At 36.7% G+C, this 12,327-nt stretch overlaps 1 protein-coding gene across 2 annotated transcripts in view; it reads right to left on the minus strand.

Moving 5' to 3' along the window:
• Window positions 1-271: 271 nt before the first annotated feature.
• Window positions 272-12,327, minus strand: part of LOC148951857 (Fanconi anemia group M protein-like) — a 69,882-nt gene continuing 57,826 nt past the window's right edge. For both annotated transcript variants that reach the window (XM_089089369.1, XM_089089368.1), the window contains exon 9: window positions 272-442. In XM_089089369.1, coding sequence (XP_088945495.1) covers window positions 358-442 — 85 coding nt within the window. In that variant the 3' untranslated portion in view covers window positions 272-357. The remainder of the gene's footprint in view (window positions 443-12,327) is intronic.

Raw genomic sequence — 12,327 nt, forward strand, 5'->3', positions numbered from 1 at the left:
TCAAGATAATAGTTTAGATTTTATCGATATAAATTGCGCTTTCTTCTGTACTTCTGTAATAAAAATATTTATTTTGCTTTAACTTCCAACAACAATTCTTAAAAAATTTGCTCATAAAATTAAAAATGAAACGATTTTCTCAGAAAAAACCACAGGCGAAAATGCAATAAATTTTATATCTTTGCTTAGAAATTCTCCTAGAAAAATCGTACATGAAAAATAGCTTAGAGCAGCTAACTACGATTGTAAGTGAAATCACGACTGCTAGAGATTCAATTTATTTTTCAAATATAAAACAAACAATCGGAATCCTTCTTGGTCCTCCTGGAAGAAGAAGAATGAGAAATTAACTTCCCTTTAATATTTCCAAAGCAAGAATTCACGAATCGCTTGAGCTTTCTTGGGATTAATTGCAGCAATTTCGGAGATAGAAGCATCGGAGCTGAAATATAAAATTCGAAGTTAATTAAGAATTAAAAATATAGAATTCAAGTTGTAGAAGGTCTTGGCAAGCATTTTAAGAGCCACTTTCATTCAACTTCAGCACTATCTTAGTCTAATCATTGTTGCAGCGACCACTGTAACCTAGTAAAGGACTACATCCGGCCGATAGTAGCAGAAAATTTAAAAACGCTTTTTGAAAATGAGCGTTGCTTTCAGGCCACTTAAGGATTACCTTAGTCTAATTATGAAAGAAAAAACCTAGAAAGAACACAGTTCAGCCCATAGTAACCGAAAACTTGAAAATGCTTTATGAAAAATAAAACTATCAATTGAGAAAAAATTGCCCTTTGAAGCTGATTCAAAAATGGTAACTATGATTTCGATTAATCTTATTGGTAAAATTTATTGCGAAAACAAATTTATGTGAATTTCGAAAGATAGCATTAAAAACCCTGACGAATGGTGTCAGATCAACATGGAAATCGCATTATTCAAATCACCATTGTCGAAAACTCCATACAGAAAAATCACAACCCCCCATCTTGAACAACAAGGAACAGCATTTTTTTTTTTTGCATCGTAGACTGAAGTGTCCTCTTTCTTTCTTGGTTATTACTTTTCAAAGCAATAGGCGTTAACGCCAGCCTTTTCATTAAATGTATTTTTAAGATATTACCTACACAATATAAAATTAAAATACAGAAAAAGCAAATAATTTCGAGCTACAATAGCTTATCTACACTAATAGTCTTTCAGTGTATCAAAATCCCTCGTGAATTAAGAAAGGAAACAGTTGACTGGCAAATTATTCAGTTGCCTAAGACACCATAAACTTAAGGTTGATTTGATTCTCTGCTAGGGCACTATTTATTAAATATTCGGATCTGTTTTGGCATTAGATTTGATGACTTCAACTTTTTTTTGGGGGGGGGGGGATTGAAAAATATTCCTATTCTCAGAAAAGCATATTGCTTCTTGTTACATCATAATGATGCAACTAAAAGTGACATAACTAGAAGTAAATAGAATGATGTGACTATATTCAATTACATTATAGCAATATAACTGAATATAGTTCCTGGCGCTTTTCATCTTACGGGGGTAAGATGTAGTAAAAGACCAGATCTTACTTGCAACATGAATCCTCGAAAGTTTGAGGATTATTCTAACTTTGACGAAGAAGTAAGAAAAGAAGTGAAGGATTAATTTTAATTCCACAGGGGATGATATTCCACGTCATTCCTGACAGACTTGAATGACACCAAAAACGCGAAGGACTACCACAAAAGAATATGATAAAAGAGATAACTCAAGTTCAATTCCCAGAAAACAAAAGATTATGCTCAACCCTGAACAATACAAAATACAAATACAAAAGACAATATACAAAATACAAACATACAAACACAATCCTGAAACAAATACAAAAGAATATGATAAAAGACAAAACTCAAGTCCAATTCCCTGGAACCAAATCAAAAGACGAGAAATCAAAATACAAATACAAAAGACAATATACAAAATACAATATACAAATACAAAATACAAATACAACCCTGAAACAAATACAAAAGAATACGAATAAAAGAGAGAACTCAAGTTCAATTCCCTGAAAAAAAAATACCCATCACAATCTAGCGCTCCTTACAAATAAAGCAAAGTTAATTATAAAAACATAAACTAATGTATTTATTTGTAAAACTAATGTATTTATTTTAGCGCTTTCCCACAAATGAAATATGGTTCACGTTCATGTTCATTTATTTTTCTATCATACATACATAACATTCTAAATACACAAATATCTGGCAGAGAAACAAGATTGCTTTGTAAAAATAAAACAGTAGTACAGAAACAAATGGATATTCAATCAAAATGAAGGGCTGGACATTTGAAGGTTAATTAATCACCACTCCACACCAGACACCCCATCAGATGATGCATACAAACATTATCAAAAAGCAATGAGACAAAAAAAAAGGAAAATCAAGGCTCGGGAGAAACTCCCTCAAAAATAGAAAATAGTAAATAACTAATAACTATCCAAAAGGAATCATTTATTTTATTTTTAAAACTCCAAACGATATATAGATAGATAGATGGATAGATAGTTAATTTCAGCCCACCATTAAAAAAAAAACATGATGGAGTATAAGACACAAAAAAGAAAAAAAGGAACAATTCGAAAAATGCTACTTCAAGAAGATTAAACTATATACACTACACACACTCATAGCTCCTATATTACATGCAACGGCAGAAAATCATATAGGCGCTCAAATGCCTCTATACTAACATTGTTTTTCTGCTCTGCCACAAGTTCAACTGAAAGTGGAATTGGATGCTGATTCTAGAGGAGCGTACTCCTCCGGAAAAGCGGTATGCGTACCAAAACTTTAAATATTTACATAACACGGACCGAATAGTCAGCCGTTCTGTTTCAGTAAACTATTCCCAAAATGGGGAAAGGTAGAGAACATGAGGCCACTGCTCTATTTAGCCTTGCCAACATTTGCCGGTTGTACGAATACTTCAGCGGGGCCAGATTACCGTAACTCACTTACAAATTTGACACAAGGGTATCAATGCAAAGAATTCTAGCTGTTTTCTTTTCTCGGCTTTGTGGAAGACCTAAATGTTTGAGCGAAAGAGATGGCGTGATGTTAGCATCATCTATGGAGACAGATGACACTGGTTCATTTCCTTTTGAAGAGTTGAAAACCAGAAGTTTAATTTTTAGGCGATTACTTTTTGGACCAAAAGCACTATTTCCAGATACAAGCTTATTTAAATTATCTTGCAGTATATTTAAAGAGAAACTCAACATAAGTAAATAATCAGCGTAGATTATCAGACTCAGATCACAAAGATCAAGGCTTAGCCCACCACAAATTCGTTTTGTAACCTTAGAAGTCAAAGTGTTAAATAGTACCGGACTTAAAACAAAATTTTGTCGGAGTCCTCTCTTTAGTTTAACTGGTGCACTAAGTCTTTCAAGTCCAAGTTTCACTCTTATATAGCTATTGGAGTACCAACATGATAACACAGCTACTATATGGACGTTCACACCGGCTCCAGCAGGATCTGGAAAACAGCAGATCGGATACTGAGTCAAAAGCAGCAGAAATATCGACACTACATATATAGACAGATAACTCAAGTGATTTGGCCTTGGCAAGGATATGCTTTAGAAGTATGTGGGCAAAAGCACAGCTGAGGTGTCGATATAACGTGGCTAGGAACCAATCTTTCCAATATTTTACTCAACATAATTTAAACACTAATCGGTCTGTAACCACCACACTCATTTGCGGTTTATCCTTCCTTTCGAATGTTTGTAACTACCCCGATACAATACGAGTTTGGGACTGTGGCACTATCAATACAGATCTGAAAAAGCAATCGCAGATGTTGAAGCAAAAGCGGGGAACCATTACACAGATGATTACCATTGACACCATCCAAACCGGGAACCTTACTACCCTTCAACTGGCGAACAGCCCTCAAAACGCCCCTCTTAGATACCACAAAATAATTTCTCTTCTTCAAATGCGGATCAAGACGCGATTTAAGCGATTAATCATGTTCCTTTCCAAAGGAATATCTTTTGACCCAAAAACCTTCAAATAATGTTTTAACCACTGCTCCTCAGGTATCGTGGCACAAGACTTCCGCTGCATTTTCAAACTTTTGAACTTTTTCCACATTTTTCGAGGGTCACGGATCGTCTCTTCCGAAGCAGTATTGCTTCTTTCACTTTCAGCTCATCCGCATATTCTTTGTATTCTCTTTTTGTTTTACGAAAGAGATTGAAGATCTCTTGATGGGGACGGTGGCACTATCAATACAGATCTGAAAAAGCAATCGCAGATGTTGAAGCAAAAGCGGGGAACCATTACGCAGATGATTACCATTGACACCATCAAAACCGGGAGACTTATTACCCTTTAACTGGTGAAAAGCCCTCAAAACGTCACTCTTAGATACCACAAAATAATTTCTCTTCTTCAAATGTGGATCAAGACGCGATTTAAGCGAGTTATTATGTTCCTTTTCCAAAGGAATATCTTTTGATCCGAAAACCTTCAAATGATGTTTTAACCACTGCTTATCAGGTATCGTGGCACAAGGCTTCCGCTGTATTTTAAAACTTTTTCCACATTTTTCGAGGGTCACGGATCGCCCTCTTCCGAAGCAGTTTCTACTTCCTTCACTTTCATCTCATTCACAAATTTTTTGTATTGTCTTTTTGTTTTACGAAAGAGGTTGAAGATCAAACCAGCCCTCGCTTGCTGGATTCACGCCACACAGAATACCACATCCAGGACATCTTTTTCGCATGATTCACTTAAGGAAAGCCACTCCATCCCCTTTTCCTTGTACCTTCCCTGATAAGTGCACTAGGTACAGCTACAGACTCAGCAGTTTTTTGCGCGTGAGTGATTTCAGCACAGTATGCATTGAGTATAATCGTGTCACCGAACCCATGAACAAGGAGCTGAAACGGGACTTTTATTTTGCACAGAATTTCGTCACACTTCGACTGGTACAAACTGAGGTTAACCTTTTCCCACTCGCGTCTTTTTCTGTAAACTGGGCTTTTTGATTTCTCAGCGCGACCAAAAGCAACATGAAAATTGAAACTAAGATGATCGCTTCTGGTATATACTGAATCCACATGGATAGGCGAGGGAATGGTAAAGTTGGAAAAGACATGATCAATATTGCTTGTGCTTCCCGAATTGCGAATGAGCGTGAAGTTTTGATCTTTAATGTAAGGGGATCATTCAGTTGGAATAGATGCCTGAAGCACGTCTTGTAACTTTCCTTTCCAGAAAGGATCACACTGAAAATCACCGCAGACTAAAAAGCGTGAACTTCCCAGCTTAGAGAGTAGCCTTCCAAGTCGAGCGCAAGCCCCAGCATATCGTTTTTCACTACGATCCATGTTCATGTTAGTCGATAAGTAGACATTGACTCGCGCGAAAGCACTGGGACCTGGGAACTCGACTGCTATATAGAAATTGCACGAATCAAGTTTGTAACAGTCGATTGTTTCGTCAACAAATATCGCAAGTCCGCCACTAGGGTGACCCCTAGCGCTGGAACGCTTTGCCTCGTGAATATACGCAGATTTATTCAGAATTACCTGTAACACTCCGAAGTTATCGGTAGTTAACATTTGTTCTTGGACGAAAACAATAATATATGTGAGGCACAGGCTCTTGACGTAGTCCAATGTGGTAGCATTATGGCCGTAAACATTTCGGAAAAATATAGACAGTTCTTTCCTTTTCTGGACTGAGGATAAGCTTTCTGAATTGCTCGTCGGATTGATAAACACTGTAGACTAAAGCTAGGATGGGTGTTGTTAGGCTCGACGTACAGAGCGCACTTTACTGTTTGCATTGTGCCCTTTTTCTGTGTTTTTTTTTCACAATTTAACACTTTGTTGTTTTGTCAATAATCAATAGTATATTAATATGAACGCTCGAGTTTTCCAGGGGCTACATTTAATCTCTAGAGATCACTGATGAGTCCCTGGAGTTGTGTTTTATTTGTGTGTTTATATTCAATAAAGTCAAAGTTCAAAGAGAATGGCATGAATTTTCTCTATCGTTCTCGTGGGGTCCAGCAGACCTGGAGCATCGCATGCTGCTAGTGCAAGAATCATGACAATTGGAACATATGGACGTTCGGAACATTTGGAACATATGAAACTTTTGGAACATGATAATTTGTAACCTGGGAAAGCATTTCTTGCGTAATCGGAGATGCTGCCAGAATTCAAAATATTTGCGAAATGGAACTGCAAAGGTCAATAGCGCAGGGAAACGTAAAATCTTTTTTCAACTGTCCCCATTGTTACCGAAAATTTCCGTTATTAAGAATTCTTGAAAACAAATTAATTAGGTGGCAAAATAAAAATAGGACCTTCAAATGTAAGTATTTAAAACTGCATATCAAATACAAAAGATGTAAACATATAAAAGAGGATAATTGAAGCTATCCCTTCGATTTTTTATATTTCATGCTAAAAATATATCAACAATTTCCTCCAAAAGGATTCTGAAACTTCAGAGAATTTTGACCTGTTAGAAGAAAATCCAAAGTCGTTTAAGTCCAATCGGTTTATTCTATCCATCAAGACGCATGTGGCGAATCAATGACGTTGAATTGGGTAGAAAGCCATTATATATATTTTTTTGCCCCCTCTGTTGAAATATTTGTACCCAGTCGTTGAATTATTAAACCCCCAGTTTGCTCAATTCAGAACAATCCAGACAAACTATAGGTTCTTTACTGAATTATGCAAGCTTGAGGCTTGAAAATAAACTACTTTGGGTAAAAGGACATTTTTAAAGATTCAGCTTATATTCTACATACTAACTCAGACCAAACAATATAACAGTGACAAAAATAGTCCAGAAAACCAAAAGAACTTGCCAAATTGTATAGTGGATACTAACAAGACGCCCTCAACTAGCTGCGGCCTATTAAATTTGACGTTGTCAAAAGACAAACGTCATTATGGCATATTAGCGACTAATGGAAAGCTACTAAACCTATATTTGTAACAGGAGCCTAATTTGATATGGGGCAGGGATGGGGGCAATTGCCCCTCTCAGATCTCCTCCCCCCCACAGACCTCAGTTTTCCCCCCAAGCCACATCCGCAAAAACGAGTCAGTTTTCTTTATTATATTTTTACCTTTATGGTATATATGGCTTATTTTTCAGTTTTCACTGTCATTTTAACTTAATTTGGAAAAATTGGCCCAAACCTTGCCCCTCCCCCAGGATTTTGACGAAATTGCGCAACTGATTTGCAAGCTGGCAAGACTGGCTATACTTGGAAATCGAATCAATACTGCATAGGCTTCCAGTGAAAGATACTTCTAGCCAGTATCCTTCGAATACGTATCCTTATGGCTTTACAGAAGTCTTGGAATTTCACTGCTTTCTTTATTACGTAAACCAAAACTTTACGAAATTTAAAACATTTTTGAAAATACTACACAATCATAACTGAAACATAACTACTAGTAATGCCAGTTTATTGATGCAATTTGATAAAGGCAATGAAGGCATGACCAGATTCCAAATAATATACGTTTTCAAGTTTTATTCGTGAGAGTTTTCCTTAGATTCCCCTAAAAGTTAGCTCACTTTTCATTGGATGTTTGAAAAACTGGGTTTAATTTTCCAAACCTTATATCCCAATTATTTGTCTCAAAAACAGCGTTTTCATTAAGAACTCATCCATTATTTTAGTTGATTAATTATGATCACTTTTTTTTTTATCTATGGCCATTTTTTTTGGCCCATTTGTGATACTTATTTGAGCTCTATTTTCTTTTTAACTTTTGCACAATCCTTTCTTTAATTGTAAATATTATTTTGACTGTTAATTGACATTTTGACTTCAATTGATTTTTTTATTTTTACAGTATTTGACTTAGAATACGAATTCGGTTATTTTTTCCTTTTAGCATATGACAATTGTTTGCAATAAAATATTTTCGTTTTATACCCCCCCCCTCTTCTTCTGTTTTTATTTTGCCACTAATCACATAAAATCCATTTTAGTTCTTGGACATGGATTATTTTTAATGCGTTAAAATTATATTGACCAATTTTATGCTTGATTGATATTTCTTTTGCCTTAGTTTGTATTGGTTGTTTGTTGTTTTTTTGACATTTTTATGTGGCTGCAATTTATTTTCTAAATTTTGTTGTGTCCTTCCTACATAAAATTTAGCAAAAGAACACGGCATTTTTTATGCACTCCTTTTTATGTTTTTTTTTGGAATCCTATCTTTTCCATAATTCAGTAAAGAACCTATAGTTTGTCTGGATTTTTCTGAATTGAGCAAACTGGGGGTTTAAAAATTCAACGACTGGGTACGAATATTTCAACAGAGGGGGCAAAAAAACAATATAAAATGGCTTTCTACCCAACTCAAAGTTATTGATTTGCCACTTGCGTCTTGATGGATAGAATAAACCGATTTGACTTAAACGACTTTGGATTTTCTTCTAACAGGTCAAAATTCTCCGAAGTTTCATGTTCCTTTTGGAGGAAATTGTTGATATATTTTGAGAATGAAATATAAAAATCCAAGGAATAGCTTCATCTATCCTCTTTTAGATGTTTACATCTTTTGTCTTTGATCTTCAGTTTTAAATACTTACATTTGAAGGTCCTATTTTTATTTTGCCACCTAATTAATTTGTTTTCAAGAATTCTTAATAACGGAAATTTTTGGTAACAATGGGGACAGTTGAAACAGATTTTACTTTTCCCTGCGCTATTGACCTTTGCAGTTTCATTTAGCAAATATTCTGAATTTTGAATTCTGGCAGCATCTCCGATTACGCAAGAAATGGGCGACCCCTAGCGCTGGAACGCTTTGCCTCGTGAATATGCGTAGATTTATTAAGAATCACCTGTAACACTCCAAAGTTATTGGTAGTTAACATTTGTTCTTGGACGAAAATAATAATATGTGCGAGGCACAGGCTCTTGACATAGTCCAATTTGGTAGTATTATGGCCGTAAACATTTCGGAAAAATATGGACAGTTCTTTCCTTTTCTGGACTGAGGATAAGCTTTCTGAATTGCTCGTCGGACTGCTAGACACTGTAGACTAAAGCTAGGATGGGTATTGTTAGGCTCGACGCACAGAGCGCACTTTACTGTTTGAATCGCATGCTGCTAGTGCAATCTTTGGCAAGATGATCAAATGACTGACACAGCGCCAGGGAATCTGTCTGAATGGAAAGACTTTTATGTGAGTAATCAATGAATGATCCACATTTGATTGCTGCTTTTTGTGAATCGGCATCAGCAAAGGTAAGTTTGATTGTCTCAGATCGTTTTGCACTGACTAGTTTGGGGTTAACAGAGAGGATATCATATTCTGTTGTGGCAAAGGGCACAAACTTGGCGATCACAAAGAACTTTTCCTCACGAAAAGAAGCACTTATATCAGGAAAGCATTTGAGGGAGTTGGCGAGTGTAGCTGCCGACTTAGGACTGTTTATGTAAGCAACCAGACCGGACTTAGTCTGTTGGATATTATCAATGCCTCCGTCACTAGCGTGTCTTTCAACAAATTACTTCTGCTTGGAATAGGAGTTTATTTCCGAGGTAGGTATATTGGCGATGAAAACCCGGTGTAAAGATTTTGCGGGTTGTGGGAGAGGGGGCCAAACGTTCTGAGACGGAAGCATAGATTTACACTGTTCCATAACGCTGTCAATCTTATCCGTGCATTCTTTAACTTTCACACACAAAGTTGTAAATGTCTTGTGGACTTTTCGGTATTTCGGATAATTTCCAGACGGTGAAGTGCGTCTTAAACTCAGGGAGAGAGCTCAATACTCTCACAGTATCATACATGTCACTTACTGGCGTTTCTCTCGAAGCTTGACTACGTCTTTCTTTCACATACTGTTCACCTAACCTATCTCCTATCTCGCTCAGTTTTTCGTGGCCTTCACGAATAGCCTCCCTCGTAAAAAACTTCACCGCTGTAATTACTGTTGCATCTTTCGTTACAGCATCTTGATGTCGCAATGCCGTTTCTATAAAGTTCAATACCGGCACATAAACATAAATGTACCCAGCCATGGTTACGTCACTGCCGTATCTATTCCGTAATCAGTCCGTTAGCAAGCACAAGTTGTTATCCGTAGGGCAAGTTAATAATTATCCAAGAGTGTATAATTATCTACAGAGCAGGGGAAGCGACGATTCCCGTTCACCTAACCCCCGCAGTTTAAGGAAGGTCCCTGCCGGCGGGTAAACCGGCTCTTGCGACGGGCAACCGTCCCTCTTCTGCCCGCTGGGTAGGAAAATGACCCTCTCTTTTTTTCGGGTATTTCGTCTCAAATTAGGGCAAACCGAAAAATATAGCACTGACGATGTTGTATCGGCCACACTGCGTAGATAGCCAATTACTGACAGCGTCGCAATGATAATACAAATCCTTCCCATAGGACAATGACAAACTAAAAGTAACTGCTAGGAAGAATATTCAATATACAATTTATACACTTCGTAGAGTACTTAGTGAGAAAAGACGCTGGGAAGGAAGAAAACTATAACGAAGTGCCTAATTTTCTTGCCTCTGAAGCTGAATTAAATGTGATCTGAAAGGATTCAAGTAAATAAGTGGACAGTAATTTAGTAACAAGAGCAAAATAAATAGAACGCAGAGCTTCAAGCATCAAAATGAATTCTTACGGTGCATAATACCCACATTCCTTCCAAGCTTCCACCCAACACTATTATTATGTAGCTTCTAACTTAAGTTTGAGTCAACTAGCACACCTACTTAAAACTTAAGAAAGCTTTTTCGCGTTTGCGTTGCAAAGGTAACAATCTTCTGATTCAATGCCTTCAGCCGGGAGCGCAATGCGTGGTTAGGGGCAAATCATTCGACACGTCCCGGGTTTTCCCCCTATATTTCTTCATGTACCTATTTAGAGTTGGGTCGACAGTGGATGAGCTTCCAGAGTCAAATTATTGACCTCCGTTCAAGACTGAATAACCAGCGACACCAGGACTCAAACCCCTGACCTCAGAATTTCAAGTCTGGAGCGATAGCCACTCAGCTAGGACGGCTACAGCAAACCTAGATAACCAATAATATCAACACGTTATATCTCTGTACTTGACACAGAATACTTAATCAGCTTTAGACATGAAAGTGCCCGTGGTGTAGGCAAATATACCATAGCCGAAGTTTTCGAAGTCTTCAGAGCTAGCCTATTTGCTTTAAACCATGCTAATAGTCTATAGAATGCCGAATTGACGCGGTCTTCATCATTTCCGGAAACAGTAGAGGCTGTGTCAAAAGCGAAGAGAAGGGTCAGCCCTAGATACACGACTGAATTACTAATATCATTAACATGGATTAAAAACAACAGAGGGCCTAGAATTGAACCTTAGGGTATTCCAATTTGAATTGACTGGTTCGAGGACGGTGATATAACTTCGCCCCCCCCCCCCTCAATAATCTGAAATCTATCACTTAAATATGACAAAATTATCGATTTAGCCCGATCACATATAGCATAATTCGACAATTTTTCACTTCAAATCATACTGCAGATAGTATCGAACGCTTTCCGTAAATCCACGAATATAGAAGCAACAATCTCATCCTGCAATTTTAGATACTTACATTTCAAGGTCCTTTTTTATTTTGCCACCTAATTAATTTGTTTTCAAGAATTCTTAATAACAGAAATCGTTGGTAACAATGGGGACATATGAAACCGATTTTACTGTTCCCTGCCGTATTGACCTTTGCAGTTTCATTTAGCAAACATTCTAAATTTTGAATTCTGGCAGAATCTCCGATTAAGCAAGAAATGCTTTCCCAAATTACAAATTATCAAGTTCAAAAGTTTCATATCTTCCAAATGTTCCGAATCTCCATATATTCCAATTGCCATGGTTCCAAATTTTTCAGGATTAAATTTCAAATTTTTTCTCTTTAATAGCTAAAATGTATAGAATAAAAATTATATGTTTAATGCAAAGGGTCCATGGTTGATCTAGCAAAGAAACATGCAGAAAAATTCCCTAGAGGCCTTGCAACTTAGAACCAAATTTAAAATTGTTCCTAGGCTTTTGGCATACTTGTTTAGACGGAAATTCAGCGAAAGGACGATAGCGGCAATTCAGCGAAAGGACGATAAGAGACAAACTCGATTCAGCATATATATAGACATATAGGCATATATACATAGTGTATATATGAATATGTATATAGGCACACGTGTTAGCCAAAATACAAAATTGCAAAAGCAAATCAGAGAAACTACTGGCAAATTAAGCAAATAAACAACAATTATAAATCAAAAAAT

The sequence above is a fragment of the Artemia sp. Qi Xiang Cuo genome, chromosome 5 (genome assembly GCF_049724085.1).
Source record: "Artemia sp. Qi Xiang Cuo chromosome 5, ASM4972408v1, whole genome shotgun sequence".
Lineage (NCBI taxonomy): Eukaryota > Metazoa > Arthropoda > Branchiopoda > Anostraca > Artemiidae > Artemia > Artemia sp. Qi Xiang Cuo.